Source organism: Protomyctophum parallelum (assembly GCF_964188405.1).
Source record: "Protomyctophum parallelum genome assembly, chromosome: 1".
NCBI classification, from domain to species: domain Eukaryota; kingdom Metazoa; phylum Chordata; class Actinopteri; order Myctophiformes; family Myctophidae; genus Protomyctophum; species Protomyctophum parallelum.
The window spans coordinates 61,477,199-61,497,684 of record NC_139697.1 but is presented as its reverse complement, the minus strand read 5'-3'; the positions used below and the strand labels follow the sequence as shown (position 1 = coordinate 61,497,684).

At 42.2% G+C, this 20,486-nt stretch overlaps 1 protein-coding gene across 1 annotated transcript in view; it reads left to right on the top strand.

Annotated features, from left to right (window-relative positions):
- The first annotated feature begins 4,104 nt into the window (after positions 1-4,104).
- Positions 4,105-20,486, top strand: part of LOC310869531 (RNA-binding protein Musashi homolog 2-like) — a 295,317-nt gene continuing 278,935 nt past the window's right edge. The window contains 4 exon segments of the mRNA XM_083780315.1: positions 4,105-4,293; positions 4,623-4,704; positions 5,259-5,343; positions 13,501-13,542. Coding sequence (XP_083636441.1) covers positions 4,203-4,293; positions 4,623-4,704; positions 5,259-5,343; positions 13,501-13,542 — 300 coding nt within the window. The 5' untranslated portion in view covers positions 4,105-4,202.

Genomic DNA, 20,486 nt, shown 5'->3' with positions numbered 1-20,486 from the left:
CTATAGTAGTAAATCCACTAGTTGACCTTGTTGGTAGTAGTTGACTAGTTGATAAGAAAAGAAGAAAAGTGTGTGTGTGTGTGTGTGTGTGTGTGTGTGTGTGTGTGTGTGTGTGTGTGTGTGTGTGTGTGTGTGTGTGTGTGTGTGTGTGTGTGTGTGTGTGTGTGTGTGTGTGTGTGTGTGTGTGTGTGTGTGTGTGGGGGGGGGGGGTTCCCGTTTTTGTAGGCCTCAAGATCAGCTAGATTATAGTTATAGTCACCAGTGCACACAGTTTTCATGTACAAATATTATTAAAAAAAGAAATAATAGGTAGTTAAACAACTAGTCGACTAGTAAAAATCACTAGAAGTTACATACATACATACATACATACATACAACATACATTAGGTTGCCCTTCACTGGTGGTAACTTTACTCTGGATTTTAAATATATGAAGGTATTGTAGGCTGGGATTTTACACAAAAAGCCCCCTTTTAAATACATACATACTTGGACCTTATAAGGTATGCCTTCTGGTGGCTAATGAACCAAACCAAATCTCACAAGTGGAAGCAGTTTTTAAGGATCCACTTTTAGGCCAGCGCAACAGCATACTTTTGCCTTTTTTAAACCTTACCCATTTTAACAACATACATACATACATACATACATACATACATACACACATTAGGTATGTGGTCTAGTCTGACTTGGACTCAGGGGGGTGGACGCCTCTGCCTTGCATAGTCCCCAGTGAATAGGCAGGTTGCCCTTCACTGGTAACCCTATTTTGGAATTATTTTTAAATATATGAAGGTATTGTGGGCTGGGATTTTACAAAAAAGCCCCCCCCTTTTAAATACATACATACATACATACATACATCTCAGAAGTTGAAGCAGTTTTTAAGGACCCACTTTTAGGCCAGTGCAACAGAGCATGCTTTTGCCTTTTTTTAAACAATACCCATTTTAACCAAATACATACATACATACATACATACATACAGATTTTAACTGGATGCATGTATCCTAGGCAGCAAGGCTTGGGTGCACTGCACCTATGGAACACATGACCCCTGTCAAGTTAAACCTTTCATTGCACTGGATTTGAGTGCCCTCTTGTGGTCATTCACATGCATTTCAATGAATGGTGAGCAGCAGTTCTTTCATATCAGAGTCTGACAGACACAAACAGTGTCTGACAGTTCAAGAAAGAGGGCAGATTTCATATCCTCCTTTTTTTCCTAACTTTTTTGTAGTGCTTGGATCACCCCTTTCTTGTTCCATAGTCCCCTTGATCCTTGAAGCACCAAACGTACCTTTTTAAGTTTTGTACCTTCGACTGTAGACTGAGCACCTGGTTGATTTCATTTTTTCCCCACAGCTAGTGTCTGACAGTTATTGGGCAATATGATCTGCACTCAATTATTACAGATTTATTATGCCCATATATGAAGTTCTTTGTCAGGCATGCCCAAAATACGGAGTTTATGCAGATGTCAGAACATCATTGTGATGTCAGAACAGGCCAGCTCCATATATGGAGCCTGGGAGTGCAATTGACAACCAGGAACAGATGGGAAGGATGACGATCACGAAGACGGCAACCCGGGGTGGAGAGGGTTGCATCCTAAACCACTTCTTCCATGAGGAGGAACCCAAAAAGTTACAGACTGTGGTAAAACCGGTAAGGAGTGTTTAAAATCGGCCTCCATGCGACTCGAGGATTCCACACTTCTGGTCAGACGAAGGAGGAGTCAGGCCAGGAGGCAACCCACAGTGCCTGGAGCCTAGTGTCGCCAACATCTCATCAGCCATCTTCCAGGGCGGCGGCGGCTCAGGGGTAGAGTGGCTCGGTGGGAACCACAAGGTTGCCAGTTCGAACCCGGGCAGTTCGAACCCGGGTTCGAACACCAAATTATGTGCCGTTAGCACTGCACTAGGGGGAGAGGAGGGGCCGGGGCTGACCGACAGATCGGTGAGATCCAATCAGGGCGTGCGCAAATCTCAGCCATGACCCGCCCCTCTAGACCAGAAACCTAACACGTTAGCTCCTGATTGGCGAGGTCAGAACATTGCTGGCCCACAATAACCTATAGGCTACCTGATCGGGCGGAGACATGTCCTCATAGGAGCACTTTGTGAAGGGCGCTGCCAAGCTAGCCCCTCCTATATTCAGGACACACACGCACACGCACACGCACGCACACACATAGAGACGAATTAAAGAAAAATTAATTGTGAGAACTGAGAACCAAGTGTCCCTGACTTGGTTGAGCACAGAATTATGAAGAAAACACTAGGGGGAGACAAATTATCCAAATACTTCATCTCAACACAGTTAAATTAACAAAACGGGTATCTTTAGTAGCAGTTTAGTCTACTTTGCAGTGTAGTCCATGTTTAATGTACAGTTTAATGACATGCAAATCCTTTAAGTGTTCAAATCACTTATTGCAGCACAAAGCTGTCCTTATGTCTGTCTGTAATGTGACCTGCAGCTGACCTGCAGCTTGACTGCATGGGGTCACAGGAAGGGTCAAGTGCTTACATCAACAAGTGCTTGACTCCAACGGACAACACACATACACATACACACGTACACACGCACGCACGTTCATCCTCAGGGCTAAATGCTTGTTGGTGCTGTAGGGCAGGCTACTGGTATGCTTTAACCGTTTTCCCTATGAGCTGAAACTGTTTGTGTGTTGTAATTGATGTACAAGTAGCCTATATTAATTCAAAGTCATAAATACTGTACACACGCTTCTTTCTGTCAAGAATTTCACTTTTCATCTTAAATTCACACATAACAGGTCTGGGGTTTAATATGAACAAATTAATCCTGCTATTTGAATTATTTATCAACTCTTACTCAAGCACAAAATTCCTTTACTGCAGTCACAGATATTATATTATGTTATGATGAGGTTAGATTAGTTACAATGTATTGATCTTTGGGGAGAAATTCAAGTCAGTATAGTCTTACAGTAGGCTAATTGATGCAAAAGGTTCATGAAGTGCACAGAAGCTCTGCACTCTACCTACCATAGGCTACTTACGGAGTAAAAAGCCTATATATATCCCTTATTTACTGTCTCCTAGTCCTTTCATGTATACTGACTTTCAGTCAATGCTTTATTTAACTATGAATGTTGGAAAATTGACATGGTCCGGTTATTCAGTATGACCTATCATCAAAACGTATGTTGACAACCAAAGTTGTCAATAGCAGGAAAGTACTGACAAATTGGACGACTGGTTTCCAACTTTGCAAATAATATCGTGTTTAATTGACGTCAATCGGATTGGTTAGGATAAATAGATGACAGAGAATGACGCCCCGCCCTCTCCTCGCGGTTAAACCTCTAAGAGAAAACACAGGCTTCGTCGTGTGACGGTAGCGCGTGCCCCCCAAAATAGCCGACCTACAAGCTCACAGCGCGTCGCGAAGGCGACGCGCTGTGAGCTTGTAGGTCGGCTATTTTTGCAATGACAGGACACCACGCCCCGCCCCCTCGGTGCTTCCAAAGGTAGAGAGCAGCAGAGAGAGAGAGAGAGAGAGAGAGAGAGAGGCTGAGCTGAGCCCACGTGTGACGCTTCATTCCCCGGCTCGGTAATATTCTCACAGCGGGGCTTTGCATATCTCCTGTCGTATCTCCTCCTGTGTGTGTGTGCGTGCGTGCGTGCGTGTATGTGTGCATGCAGCGTGCGCGTGTGTATGTATGTGTGTGTCAGTGTGTGTGTGTCTGTTACTGTACTTACTGCCCAGCATAGTTTGCTTAGATATGGAAGGAGACGGGAGTCAACAACAACAACAAGCCACATCTGGAACCGTCAGCCTAAACGATTCACAACATGACCCGGGGTAAGAAAAGGAGACATTTTCATCTTCTAGACTGTGTGTGTGTGTGTGTGTGTGTGTCGCGAATGTTTTTCCACGTTTCGAATGTTCTTGAGCCGGGGACTTCTTCGGCTTGCCTCGTCACACAGTACGCACTTCACCGCGGCTTCTCCACCACCACACGCACGCAGTTTGCAGGAGCTTCAGCTTTTATAGCAAGTGATGTGGCCTCTCTCTGCCCCCCCCCCTCTCCCCACACACACACACCCACCGTTTCTCAACATACAACGGGATTATTGCTGCGCGCCGGCAAATGTGCTTTTCCTTATTCCTCCGAGCCTTTAAGGTCGCTTTTAGAAGTAGTTAGTCGTCAAAATGGCCGAACTGACATCTGGACTCACTTCTGCTGTGTTTTCTCCCCACAGTAAAATGTTTATCGGTGGCCTGAGCTGGCAGACCTCACCAGGTGAGACTATTGTGAATCTGTCACGTTGTGGCTGAATGTTTCTAGTTTCCCGGCTGTTAACGACCCATTGCCGTGTGTGTGTGTGTGTGTGTGTGTGTGTGTGTGTGTGTGTGCGCGCGTGCGCGCGCGCGCGCTGTCCAGTCGTGTGCTGCTGGATGGGATGTCTTGCGAGTGTGTGTGCGCGCAATGTTATTTTTGATCTCCAATAATCTAAAGTCCTCTATTCGACCCCTATATGCGCATCGCGGGGCGTCTTTTCTTTTCTTAGTTTTTTTAATCCCACACTCAGCATGACCGTTTCTTTTCGACGTGTTTTTCTCTCTTCACAGACAGCCTTAGAGACTATTTTAGTAAATTTGGAGAAATAAGAGAATGTATGGTGATGAGAGACCCCACGACAAAACGTTCCAGGTAAAGGGTTTCTTTCTACTTTTACTCTTTTTGTTTATCGATTAGCGATATTGGGTACTTTCTCCGTTGTGTTAAATCGTGCATGTGCGTGCGTGTGTGCGTGTGTGTGTGTGTGTGTGTGTGTGTGTGTGTGTCTGACTGTGTGTGTGTGTGTGTGTGTGTGTGTGTGTGAGAGAGAGTGAGAGTGAGAGTGAGAGTGAGAGTGAGAGTGAGAGGGGAGAGAGAGAGAGAGAGAGAGACTGCGCGCGTGTGGTTTCACAGCAAGCCAGATAAGCTTAAATGCTCAATGCTGTAAAGCTGCAGCTGAATTCAGTTTGACATTGACTTTGTGACTACACTGCAATGGGTGGCTGCTGTTGCCTTTTCTCACATACCTAACCATTAATAACCAGCCGTTTAAATGTACAACAGGACTAACCTTGATTATAATCCATTATAATAAAATGCCATAATAAATTTGACACTGCAAATTAACATTGTTAATGTTTGGTTTAGATTACCCATACATGTTATTTTAACTTGCTTGGTTTGTGTGTGCTTTCTTTGTGTTGCAGAGGTTTTGGGTTTGTTACGTTTACAGATGCTGCCAGCGTAGATAAAGTCTTAGCTCAGCCACACCATGAATTAGACTCAAAGACGGTGAGTTCATTTGGTTTAATATTTCTTATTGCTGTTCATTTCATGTTTTGTAAAATAAGCAGTGCTAGCAGCATGTGGAGCAAGTGACCTACTCACTGGACTACTTTTTATGTTCCTGTGTTGTCATGCTAAATTAGGTTAACGGGCTGTTCAGATCAAGGTCATATGAGGGGAAAATAAATGAGAGCCATTCAATACCTAGACTAGTAGTAAAATGTCACCCTGGGCTGAATACAATATGTGTTCCCTCCTTTCACTCCAGTAGATGAATGAGCCTGACACACCCCCTTCCTTATTGCAGAGTGCGCCACATAACACATATATTACATGTTATCATTAGCAAAGTAACACAGTGCACATCTTAGAATCGCTATGTTCCCTGGCCAATTAAACATAATAATACATCTATTTATTTCTTAGAAAGTAGCTAATTAGACATTAAACTAAATGTTTAAGTGAATGTCGGTGCCTAAGCCGATGCAGAAGGATTAATGACAAATATTTTGTATCATTACACTTTGTACAAATGTATAAGACTAAGCAAATGCCACTCTGACAATAACATATGCATGTACTGACACACACACACACACACACACACACACACACACACACACACACACACACACACACACACACACACACACACACACACACACACACACACACACACACACGTCGGTGTCCCGCATACATTATGCTCTTGTGAAAAACAAACTATTGTGAATTATTTTCTCTTTTTTTATTTGTCAGTAGACAAATAATTAAATGGGTCAAATTTGAAGAGATATCTCTAATGCATTAGAGATATCTCTAATGCATTAGAGAGAGTTCCACTGAAGTCAGACTTGTCAGGGACTGGACCCGGCCGGCCTAGCGGTCCGGGCACCTAGGCTGCTAAATGCTAATCCAGCCTGACTGCGTGTCACGGGTTCGACTCCCGATCCCAACGACTTTGCTGCGTGTCACTCCCTGTCTTTCTCCCCCATTTCCTGTCACCATACTGTACAGTACTGAGTGTACTGTACACTATCCAATAATTGCAGAAAAAGTAAAAAATCGAGCTTGTTTTGACCCAAAAAGAAGAATCCGAGATATTGGCGTTCTAAAATCCCCATAGACGGCATAGTTTTTTTTCCACCGCACCGAAACAGGAGTGTTTTGACCGAGCGCCATTAGAAAACGGGCCAGGCGTCAAAAGGCGATGTCGGTGATAAATTAGCTAAGAGTCTTATGCTCTGTTAGGCCTGCTGTGCCTATCTCTGACCTCCCTTGAAAAACTAAGAGGCATGGCCAAAGCATTTCCGGGGGTCCCCAGCCAAAAAGGTTGAGAACCCCTGGTAGAGAGACAGAAAGCTGAGGGCAGAGGGGGGGAGGGCAGCGAGGGGGAAGAATATGCAGCACAGGTTGAAACGGGTTTAAATCAATTTGTGTTGCAGGCACTTTGTTAAATATATTTTCAGACACAGTAATGGTGGCATTCATTTAGCTTTTTATTTTGCATACAATTATAGTGGGGGGAATGCCAGTACATTCAGGGACACATTTCAGTATGTGTGCCCTGTTCAGGTCCATTTTCAATTTTACTTAAAGCCCCTTTGCTGGAAATGTATTGATATTACTGATAATGGCACAATGAGTCTAGTAGTAACTTCGAGCTATAATAAACATTTTAAATGGAAACTGCATGGTTCACTAGTCATGTTTGTAATTGGATGATGTTTGGGCTGCTGTCTGAGTAATCAAAGGATGATGCCGAGACAAGATGTCATTGACATCAACGTTGTAGTTCTGTTTTGTCCTCAGCATGCACGTTGTTGTTTCTTGTGCAAACCTGAGACATCTGTCTGTATTGTTTTCCTTACAAGTAGTCAATAGGCTGTGTCTGTTGGGTCGAGTAAGTATACAGTGTTCCATATATCTTGTCTTTACACACGCATGCTGTTCAGTTTGCATTGCATAAAGGCCTGTCATATCTTTAAAAAGTTGCCCCACAATGATGGTTGAGTGAGTACATGAACAGACCGTGTCAACAGGAACACCGTCATCACAGCATTCTTGTCCCCTATTACAGCTTTTTGCCTTCTGTCCAGTAATGGAATAAAAAATCCCACTTTCAGACTCTGACTGGGATGAATGTGAATAGAACATATGGGAAAGCACAGCCCGAGGCTTCAAAACAGACATGCTGGTAATTCAGAGCATATTTACCATTTTTCATGAAGCTTTGTTCCATTTAGAAATATTGAAGCCATAGCATCTGTCAGTAAAGGGATTCAGTTGTTAGGCTAATATGAAAAAGAGTGGAAATTGGGAACTATTATATAATAATATACCATATAAGAAGGGGGACTGCCCATAGATCCGAAGTCCCGTTAGTCCGAACATGCATTAAGGTTGGCGAACATGCATTAAGGTTGGCGAACATGCATTAAGGTTGGCGAACATGCATTAATGTTGGCGAACATGCATTAAGGTTGGTGAACATGTGCTGATCCCGTGCTTGCGGTTATGTTTAGGTTAGGGTTAGAGATAGGGTTAGTAATGGTCTAGCCTGACCTAAGCAGAGACATTTCTGGCCTAGATGGGAGGGCCGCGGCTCAGAAAAACGCGCACCCTGATTGGATCTCATCGATCTGTCCGTCACCCCCGGCCCCTCCTCTCCCCCCTAGTGCAGCGCTACGTCACATCATTTAGAGCGACGCCTACGCGGAAGGGTTGACTCCCACTTTTAGACTGGTTCAGCCCACGGCTTTTTCCAGGCTTTCATCTTTCGCGCAGACGAAATGAAAGCCTGGGTATCGAGGCTAGTAATGGTCGAACTAACGGGAGGTTGAACCAATGACATGTTACCATAAGAAGTGTCTATGATGTCTGTTGATTGGGTCAGTGATTATGGTTTGTTTTGTTATGGTGTGGAAGTTTTTTTTACTGGTTGTCTTTTTTTCTTTTCATTTTCAAATTATTCTTGAAATAGCTCTCCAAGAAAGTAAATCTAACACTATGAAATCAAATCAAGCCAAACTCTATTTATGTGCCACCTTTTATTAGAGGTGTGAATATTCATTGGCCTAACGATTTGATTTTCTATAATCCTTCTGAGGAAATCTTCAGAAATGTAAACTTTCCAATAACTGTAAATGAAATATCATGTGTGGTTGAACCATGAAATGGGGCATTTTTTTGCAGCCTAAAATAAACAAATTCAAAGCTTTGTCTTGTGTGTTAAAGGTAGTCTATTTGGTCCTGACTCCTGAGGTAATATCAGCCGTTATTGAATGACCTTGGGTCAGCCTCTGCTTGCTGTTTTGATGTTTAAGGAATGGCAGGATAAGACCCAAGAGCCAGAGAGGAGCAGCTGTTCATGGCGAAGTCTAAATCTTCTCCATCAGACAGGATTTGAAAGTCGAAATCCCAATCTTGTTCTAGGTCTAGGAAATGCCCAATCTCTGGCATAGACTAGACCTAGACTCCTGCATAGTAAAATCCTGGACCCTTATGAGTCAATTTGGTTATGTTTTGTACCCTGTCAGAGTTAAACTATCACTCAGGGTTTTAAAGTGTAGATTGTATCTATCGCCCTCTGGTACAGTACAAACAGCAACTTACAGTAAATGTTTCTCAGTGGATGTTGGGGGGAGGGGCGTTTGTTCTTTCATATGACTGGTGAAATACCACAAATACGGTATGTGCTGCAACTAAATGTTTTGATAACTGAACTGCAAAATATATTATTTAGACAGTTATTCCATGTGGCAGTCAGAACATGTTGACAGCATTTTTTTAATCTTTTGACATGACATTTTTCTCTCTCCATATTTCCAATGTGATTAGCACACACACACACACACACACACACACACACACACACACACACACACACACACACACACACACACACACACACACACACACACACACACACACACACGAGCGCACACACACGGGCACAAGCTGTGTGCTTTGATAAGCACTTCTCTTTCAGTTTTAAAACGAAATCATTTTGCTCTGCCAGTATAGATGTTTGTAAGGAGAGAGTTTACCCAGGAGCTGTATTAATGTACAAAGTCCTGTTGAAAGATCTGAACTCAGGAGGTATACAAGTGCCTTCTGTACTGATCTTCTACACACAATGACACAAGTCGTGTGTAGAAGATCCTTAGGGGCCTAGCAGGAGAACGCTGTGACAGATAAAGGGCGAGAAAATGGAAGGAGTACTACTCTTGTGCTGTTTTATTAGCCTGACATATAGTCATGATTAAGACCTTGAGAGAATCAGCTGGTTCACAAAGTGTTATAGTCATGTAGTCGATGGGCTGTGTCCACGCCACGGTATTCATGCAGTCCTTTATCTGAAAAGGTGCTGTTTGCTGTTGGCGGCGGTATGGGATTTCTCTTACTGCTGTGAAAAAGCAACATTTCCTGGCAGTTAACTTCCATCAAAAGTAATGAACTGTTACATAAGAAAGTCATACTTTTTCAATTGAAAATTATTTTTTATTATTTTTTGAGTGATGCAACCACTCCTACATCCAGCAATGTCCGTTTGTATCATGAGCACGAGTGGTGTGCGCATGCGTGAAATTGGAACGAGAGAAGTATGTGACATGGCTGCCACCCGCTGGACGAGAAGAAATTGGAACGATACAGAGAAGAAATTGGAACGATACAGAGAAGAAATTGGAACGATACAAATTGGAACGATACAGAGAACCAATAGACGGGAGTTGCACCACTCGGTTCACACTGGTGTGATTTTTTATTAAAGTTTCAGTCTGAAACGGAAGCCTCCATGTTTCTGAACCAATCAGAGCAGCCCATCCCTTTGACTATGGGACATTAGAATGCACCTGTGTGTAGCAGCGCTGCTGTTTGTTAACTTCGTTAGAATGCACCTGTGTGTAGCAGCGCTGCTGTTTGTTTACAAGTTAGAGACAAGGCCAGCTCAGCATGTTTGCTTCTATGTGGCTTATTTCTAACTTATAATGATTTCAGATACATATTTTAGCGTGCTGATTTCGTTTAAAATGAGTAATACACTGTCTGGATATCAATTTGAATGAGATTAAAAAAGGAGTACGGTTGTTCTGTAATCAAAATCAGCTGTTTGGAGGAATGAATGAAATCAAGATACATTTTTTATTCATAAGGGTAGCGGGATGCACACGCAGATTATACACCAACGTACCGACATGAGGAAACAACGGTCGGACATGCGGTTGTACTGCAGCGGTCAATGAGGCATATATATATTTTATATCTATGGGTAGCTGTACGTCATGAGAAAGTGTGTTTTTGTTCACAGGAAGTTATTCAAATTGGCTTTTTATGGCCTTTTGATCGAAAAATACACAAATGTTTTGGCATCTATTGTTGGCTATTGTAAGATGACATAAGATATGGTTTAAATTTTGAAGGTACGATTTTATCTCCATCTGTAGAACTTTGCCATTCAAAGCATATAATATTGTCTTTGCACAAATAGGCCATCCAACATAATTGAGTTTGAATTGGTTGTGCCTGAGGCTAATTGTCTAAACACATCTTGAAATGGAATTCGTTATCTGCACGTTTGCTATACCCAAGTGGTATTGAATCAATCTCTTAATTTAACCTGGATCTATGAAGATGACCGTGATTTGAGATGAGATACACAATATGACAAGACGACTTGTTTTGGACATCTTGCCCATTACGCGTTCTAACATAATGTGATCACTGCCAAAGACCATCTGCATGGCTTTTTCCAAAGAACCAGTTGTGCTAGAGCAGTGGTTCCCAAACTGTGGTGCGTGCACCCCTTGTGGTGCGCGAGCGCCTTCTAGGGGGTGCGTGACGTGAAAAGTCTAATGGTGGTGCTATGGTTTTATTTTAAATATATTAACATATTATGCCAATATATGGCAAGTAATGCAGAATATAGCCTATGCTGCATATATTATGCCATATTCAGGTTCATATATGTGGATAAAAAGGAAATATATGTCTCTATATAGCTTATGCAATTTATATTTCCATGTGGGGGGGTGTGCATCAAAAAGGTTTGGGAACCGCTGTGCTAGAGTAATCTGGCTGGGGAGGAACTTGAACTTGTGTCACAGTTCAAGTACCAATTGGGGTCATGTTGGGCCCATTGAATAATGAACATCTATATACGAGTGCGCTAAAGGTGTTCGATAGCCCCACTCATATCACCACTGTAATATCCTTCAGAGGTACAGTTTCTTGAGTTTTGCAAATGTTAAGGTTTTTAAACGGGATAGTTTTATATACAAGACCCTACGTGGTGTCTGTACCCGCCTCCCCTAAGTGAATTCATAAAAAGGAAGCCTGATAGAGGGATCAGTTATTTTTTTGTTATTTTTAATTTTTTATAAAGATTTTTTTATTTTTTTATGAACCCTACAACTAACTAACTCAGTTGCGGAAATTGTCTCAAGCAGGTTAATAATGTCAGATACCATTACCAAACGGCACCAATAATGCAGTTGGTTTCAACTCTCTTCATACCAAGGAAGTTAATTAATGTAAGTAACTCTTGAGAGTTAATAAGGGTCAATTTGGTTACTAACAGCCATCTTTTAGATGAGGACCACCTGGAACCCCTCAAGGACCACTGGTGGTCCCTGGTCCAGTGTTGAGCCAATTGATCACCATAGCAACCCCAGCCTAGGCCTGATTAGGTGAATTCCCAACACCTGCTAAATCCTCCAAACCTGTATCTTGAGTCGATCTCCACTCTCCACACTTCTCTCAGTCATGCAGCTACACAGACACATCCCAGGCAGGCAGGCACACTTTGGTAGGCCTATAGCCCTTTCCTGTTTGTTGCCTTTCCAACAGATAATATTTTCATAATAAAAAAAAGATTATCGATTATTAATTTTAATAATCAATTTCGGGTCCAATTATCGATTAATCAGACCCATCCCTACTCGACAGCCAAACCTGTGACCATGTATAGTCTAATATTCTAGTGCACTAGACAGCATATCCTGTATTACTTGAATCCTGTATTATTTGAAAGCAATACTGCACCGTATGCACAAGTTACTTTAGTTGCAAATCCGTATCGCCCTTAAAAATGCTGCTAAATGCACTTTACACTGTACTTTCCTTGTGAATGTATGTTTTTAAATGCTTTGTTTTCTAATGTAAGGTACTGTTTGCTTGTTTTGTTTTGTTTTTTTGTGGACTGCGGATGAAAATTTGCATTTTTTGCTAAATCCGGTGTATTTATGTACATTGCATTCATTAATATGCATTGTCCCTTCTAAATAAACAAAGTAAAGTAAAAAGACCAGTCAAATCAAGCCAGTCATCCTGTTTTACAGGGCCAGTTGGAAATCAAGCCTGACCGAAAGAGTAGTCATTCGAAATACACAGAAAACATGTTGTGATAATCCACATTTGAATGTTATGTTTTGTTCATTAGTAAACTAATGTATTTGATTAACTGATAATATTATATGATGCAGCAACATGACAGGATTGCTCTGCTGAACACAAAGTCATTTTCTGCAGGAGAGTGATTTCGATCTGTTTATGATTTCTTCCTTCAAAAAGTCTGTTTTGATTAGATTGTTTGAAAGTTCTCGTTAGACCGGGAATAAGAGAACGTAGCATGACATTGTCCCATGAAATTGCTCCTCTTTATTTCTAATGCCAGAATGTACAAAGTACCCCACCCCCATGCCAGTTAAACACATGGGAAATAAATATAACATAAAGCTAATAACTCAGCAAGCATAAGATGAAGGAAAAAGGCAACTCTGATGTGGTTATATGGGAATATCCAGAGTTGCCACAAGCACCCCACCCCCATCAGCGATCATATTCAGTCAGTGTTTCCCATCCAAAGTCAAAACGGCTCTACCTACAGTAGAACATTACCAGAAAGAATATGGTACCTGCATTTTTGAGTGGTGCTAGCCAGTAGCCACTCCATTACGCAGCTATGTGTGTCCCTATGTCTGTCCCTGTCCATCCGAGCATGGCAATAGCATTGTTTGACCACCAAGTATCACTGTTGAGCAGCCTCTCTCACTCTCTCTCACACACACACACACACACACACACACACACACACACAGCACCACTCAGTTCAGACGGGTCTGATTTTAACAGTGATTTTGCTTTTTCCCCTCTCTCCCTCAGATTGATCCTAAGGTTGCCTTTCCACGTCGCACCCAGCCTAAGGTAAGAAAAAATAGACCTACCTGCATGCAGTAGCTTAAATTATTATTTTTCTGTAGCTTTATTGGTTGCTGTGCACAGCATGTGATTGGTATAGTAGCATGACTGTCTGACATACCGGATAGACTGGATGTGAATTTTCATCCTTGCTAAAGGAATGGGCCTTGTTTGATTATAGCATTTACAAGGATGCAATGATTGTCTCATTGCTTTATTTTGTTTTCAGAAAACAATAGCAGTGGAGTGGACTTGTTTGACTTCAGTAGCTATTTTGTGAAACGCATTTTCTTCTTTTATTTTTGTTGTTCTTAACACCTTATATTGATATAATGAGACATTCCGTGTCTGCAGATGGTATCATGTTGTTTGTCAAGGTCTTAATGGACTGCTATTCACTGTATTCAGCATCACTATCTGGGCTTTTTTCACCTGAACTGGTTGGAAATTGATAATGGATTTTCTTTTTCCCACTGGCTCACAGAAAGGTGTTGTTACGGAGTAGTTGAAATTTCAAATGTATTGGTACTAGCAAAAGCTTTAAAAGCCAGAGCACATGCATTGTGTCTTATATTGGCATATTTCTCATTTTTGTCAGCTACTGTAGGCGCTTTACTTTAAAACTTTAAAAGCATAGATGTTGTGCTTGTTCAAGGATGTGAGCTGGTTCGTCTACAATAGAGCACAGAGCTGAGAATGTTTTGAAACATGGCGACGGTAAAAACAATGACACTATCACTCCCTCCATGAACGAGTCAGTTGTTTCTCTTTTACTGATGGGTTTTATTAAGCTCTCGCTCTCAATACACCAACGTCAAAACTCACTGGCTGCATATAGGGGAATGAAGGGAAGGGAATGACAGGAAACCCATACAGTATGAACAACAGACGTCAAACTTGGTTAATGACACGCTTCTCCCAAACAAACTTTCTACTCTACACGGAGGTTTGACAAACAATGCTGTGAGCCATCGCTGGCTCAACCACCCCCCACCCCCTCTCTTCTTGCCTTTCTTTGTTTGTTGGAAAAAATAACACTATGCACAATTTTTATTTTACCCATTTTATTTTAGAGAAGATGATTCTGATTCTGAACAGGCAGATGTTCAGGGGCAAGGGGCTCTGCTCTGGCCTCCAGGGAGTGCGCCTACAGTTTCACGCTGATGCAGCTGAAATAGCAGATCTACAACCTCACAATGCGTCGGAACACAATGTGTTGTGAGCTTGTACATTTTCTACTTTTGGTGAAGAGATTTTGGAGTATATAGGGGAAAAAGGAGAGGGCCACGGTTATTTTGCTTTTATGTCATAATCGTCCACCTTCCAAATGGCCACCATGTGAATATGGCAAATTACCTCAGTTTTCCATCAGTCCTCTTTGTCCACCCCTTTGTACCCCAAGCCATCTTGTATGTCTGTAAGGCTTCATACGTATGTTGTTGAACAGGTGTTTTTGCAAGGCTTCAGAGAAGACACTGAGAGCAAAGATAACGCAAAACTACAAAACTGTAGGGTTGGGTACTGAAACTCCATGCCAGTACTGGACTGAATATATGTTAATATATAACACATATTCCCAGTGCTTCATTTCAGTGCCACTTCAATTCAGGTCAGTTTGACCCCTGGTGTTCCAAAAATTTACATTACAGGCCATATATTATATTTGCATTGTATTCATATCGAAGTATCAGTTCAGAGTCAGACACAGTTCATAGGCATTGGTAGCATTGAAAAATATTCGGTTTAGCACCGGTATTGGAAAAAAATCCAAATTACCCATCCAGCATATCTTTACCAGGCTAAATTAATTGTTATCACTGAATTTAAAATCAATCACTTCTGTAATTTTGTTTTAAATCCAGACGTTGGTTCAGGTTTTTCTGTCCTGAATTATAATGGTCGAATTTTGTATACGAGTATGCACAGTATAAGTTTCTTTGGAGGTTGGCTGTGTCTTTGATTTGTACATGGACCAGGCATTCCAAGATAAACATTCTAAGTGCCAACCATTACTTGTTTGAATCATACCCAGCAAGCACGGTCAGGACCTGGACAAATTAGCGACGTCGCAACAGTGGCCAGTTCAACAAATTCAGACCATTAAGACGGATGTCCCTGGATGAATCAGAGAGAGTCCGATCGAGGCCAGAGCAAGTTAAAGTTTTTTTCAACCAAGGTTCCTGTTTTAGGTTGTTATTAGAGAAAGTAAAAGATGAGTGTTATTTTATTTTCAGTTGCTGCTTTCTTTCGTTTTAGGGATTTTAGCTGTTTTTGACAGGGGGGCGGGGGCATTCGAGCATGGGGCTAAATATGTATTTTTTTACAAAATATTATGCAGATTTATTTTTTTATTATTTGCTATAGTCCTAATAAACCCCAGGAAATTACATCTGGCCACAAAAAAAATCACAGGAGCTACTGAATGTGAAGGTAGCCTACTGGGAGGAAGCCACACTGTCAGGCTCAATGTCAGTTTGACACATTCAGTAGATCTCGTGATCTTTTGTGGCCAGATGTAATTTCCTGGGGTTTATTAGGACTATAGTAAATAATTAAAAAAGAAATCGCTATAAAATGTTGTAAAAAAATACATATTTAGCCCAATGCTCGAATGCCCCCGCCCCCTGTCAAAAACAGCTAAAATCCCTAAAACGAAAGAAAGCAGCAAATGAAAAAAGAATAACACCTTTTAGTTTCTCTAATAACAACCTAAAACATGAACCTTGGTTGAAAAAAACTAAAGTTGTCCTTTAAGTCATATCATAACTAGTCAGATTTGACCCAGAATAAGCTATATTATTTAAACAGGTGAAGACGTCCTGGGAAATGACGTAAAGATCATCCCCATATGGGCTGTGATCACGACCAGATCACAGCCCATCTGTGATCTGGCCTAGTCCTGAACGTCACCGGAGTCACCGGAGGGCGTCATCATAACGTTATCATGGCGTCATTTGGCTTACTGGGTAGCAAACCTCGGGTATCGATTTGCAAGCCTGGGCCATGTACATAAACTGACCACGAGTGGCCTAACAATAGCTGGCATGACAAAGAGCAAAGCAGAGAGAGGAGAGAGAGAGAGAGAGAGAGAGAGAGAGAGAGAGAGAGAAAGAAAAAGAGAGAGAGAGAGAGAGAGAGAGAGAGAGAGAGAGAGAGAGAGAGACTCATGAAAGGATGTCCCCCAGCTGGAGAGATGCTGTTTTGTGCTCTCTGTAAGGAGGCTGTGTTTACACTGAAACATGGGAAAATGGGTCTCTTTTGTGTTTGCCAGAGTAACCGAGGTGCCAGTTCGTGCCGACATTGCTGGGGTCCTGGGGTTCTCAGCTGTTTCTTGTCATTACCGGTGATGTTGCCATCGTTGCCCTCGTTTCCCCACAGTGGAGACACAGACAGCCATAGCATGTCCCAGCGTGATTTTAATTGCCAATGGGACTGTGGCCACTTCAGTGGCTTGTTATGGAAATAAAAAGATAATAATACAAAATAAATAAATAAAAATCACTGAGCAATCGCCGTCACAGAGCAATGTGTAAATATTCTGTTTTTGCATTGCTATTATGGTACTTACGGTTCTGTCACTCTATTGGTGTGTTCTATGGTACTTCCCACTACCCAGCAGGCTTTGCACTATGCGCGGGCTTTAGCAGACAGTCTATTATATGAATCAATGGCAGTGGCCAGGTTGTTGTTTTTGCGCTACGTTCATCTTATATAAAGTTTCATATTACAAAGAAGAAGGTTGTCGTTTTTGACTTATCACAATGGACCCAAGCACTTTCATTATTTGAGCACCCCATAAAGATGATTTGTCACCAGCATTGACCACATCAATATGCCGGTGTTTGGGCTGCAAATGAACACTCAAGCACACAGGTAAATGTGACTGCTTTGACCAGACACTTTGAGGAATTCAACTTAGCAATTCTTCTGCCTAAAGTCTGCTGCCTATTGCCTAATGCCTACTACAAACGAGCAGGCTTGCTGTACGGAGTTCTTAGAGGACTAAACTATTTTATACTCTCTACAGCTCAGCTCTTTTCTGAACATTAGACCCGCCCATTCAGTAGTTTGCCTAGCAACACCGCAGCTCGCTCGAGCCACTGAAGCATTGTGTACAGCACAGGAACGCTTATGACATAATTGTGTTCTTATTGACCTGCCAAAGCATGCATTGTTGCTGAAAATAAATCAATCCATGTCACATTTGTCACTTATTTAAGTTATTTTCTTCTGCCTGTCCTGTCTTGGCATTGCTGTTTGTGTTTATGTACATGAGGAGGAATTAGTCTCACTCTGCTGGTCTCTTGAAAGAAAATTGTTCTTGGTTATTAGTCACAAATAGAATCAAAGCCCTGTCCCAAATGCCAAATGGGACAGCCATGGCCTGTGACAGCCAAGCTCTTGTGCCACTGTTTGGGGACTGCTGTACTAGTCACTCACTCTCACTCACTCACTCACTCACTCACTCACTGTGACTGTCAGATTAGCTCTAGTCCTTCTAGTCCATTCCACAGCACTGTGTGTGTGCTTAATATTCTTAGCTGGAGTAAAGCTCTATGGTGTATTTGTGGTGCAGGAGTTTGGCTGGATTTTAATGAAGTCAAATAATGATGCTGTTTGAAGCACACATATACGCGCACCCCCTATCTTCATTCACAACACTCACGTGTACTGCACGCACGCACGCACGCACGCACACACACACACACAGCTACAACCATTCAGAATACTATACTTGCAACAAGAAAGAGACCCGGGAGCATAGTTTCATACTTCAATGGAAATGAAACCTGTGCAAGATCCACTTAACTTCACAGTCCCCCTTTTTCTTTCTTCCTAACTCCATCTTTCATCAGTTGCTTCATGGAGTTACTCCTCCTCTCATATAATTTGTGGGTTTTGTCACGGTGGTGACTTGCTGAAGATGACAAGTGCACAGAGCTTCTGGTAACAGTTTGGATTGACAAATATTAGACCGTGTTCTGGACATATGTCAATTAATATTGTGCTTCCTCTTCCAATCGGTCCCTAACATGGCTTTTCTTTCGGAAAACAGCTAGAAAACAGCATGAGTGTCATTTGGAAATAATTATGTTGAATTTGAGGAGAATTAACAAGGGAAGACGGCATGGATACCACCACAGTAGAAAGTGTAGAAAGGAAGAATAAATGTCGGGCTGTCACTGATTAAGATCACAGAGAAAGTGTTGGGATGTCAGCGCAGCAGTGCTCAGTGACATCTCCACTACTTTATGCCAATCATGGGTGTATTGGTGCCAATGAGCAAACCATCTCCATGCTACTGTCGACACAGTGAGTGTACCAACTAGTTCACGTACAGAGAAAAGGACTGGTGGGTAAGGTTGCATCGGACCAATTATTTGAACTCGTACAGATGCTTGCAATTATATTTCAAGGTCGCACAGATTCAATTTTGGGAGCATATGCGACCAAAATTGTCGCAATTCTGCTCCATCTTTCGTCTTGCTCTTCCCTCTGACATCACCCCCTTTTAGTTTCTACTCAGTTTTCTATCTAGGCCTACAAAACTATAAATCCAGGCTTACACCTTGCTCAGTGATATGATCTAGATTTTGTAATATGATACCACCACCACCAATCTTAGAATGATGTTGATCTTAACCGACACAGCTTTCTGCTGGGAAAATTAAACCGCCGTTGCTGCCAACTCCTCTGAAAATCCCCACAAGCTTATTAAGATCACCAGCTTCTCTGTTCCGACTCGGTTCTGCACAGCTACAGCTACATGAGCTCAGAAGAGCACTGGAGGACAAAAGTCCTTTTAATGTAGAACCAAATGGCATATCGGTGTCATTGTATAGCTTCACGGTGTATGGTAATCACAAAAGGCTGCCTTGTTATTCCTCATCAAAAAAGTTTTTCTTTCATTACGATTATGCTTGGCCGAGTATTGTGATGAGGAAAATAGGGGGAAGGAAAGGTGGTGGTGTTGACGGTGGTCATGAACCACACCCAATTGCATGCTTCTGCTGAACTACCTGGATTCCCTGCTGTGAAGCTATTCACTATATTACTTGTTTCTCTCCCCAAAAATAAATAAATGCACTTCTTTTTTGTTACACAACGGACAGGAAATGCACTGGCTTTCGACCAGAAACGGAGAAACAATCCCGATAGGTGGCAAGGAAAACTTTGATCCACATTAGGGGAAAGCGACAAGTGAGTTGATGGGGTTTCTGTGTTGTCACTTTCCCCTCACCTCCTGTCAAAACAGATGCGTTCCAAACACAAACATACTGAACTTGGACGAAAGCTGAAGTGACACGAGAAGCTACCCCCCTCCCCCCTCTTTCTTCTCCTCCAGTGATAATGGCTGCAGTGCAGCTGGAGAGATGAGTTTTAATCCCAGTGCCTTCAGCTCCCTTGCTTTCAGTCGCATCCGTGGAAGTGCTCCAGACGAAAATGGGGCCGGCCAAAGCACAGACAAATGAAGGACTGTTTGTTTGTTCAGTGGTCAGACACAATCGCCGATGGAGTGACCTAGTTTTGCGGTCCCGTCAAAGCATTACTCCTTTTGATTGGAGTACATTTTGTCTTGTGTCTTGCATATTCTCTAAAGTGTCTTGCATTCGCTTCCGTTTCGGTCCTTATTTTCTCCAGTGGTTTGATGCGTGGATATAAAAAAAAACAGGTGTGATACACAAGACTGGGAGGAACTCCGAATGCATATGTTTGTGCATGTGCATGCATGTGTCGTTTTGTGTCTTGCATGTGTCGTTGACTGCTTGTGAATTGTATTTACACTGTGTGTGAATCCTCTGTTGCTGGCCCGTATCCTCTGTTTCTGGCCTTACTTCCTTTTCTGTGGGTGGAGGAGTAATGAGTCCTGCTGGAGGATGGAGGGGCTCTTACAATACTTACCAATGGCAGCAGTCAGGCAGGGTAGAGAGGAGGACAGTGAGATGTGC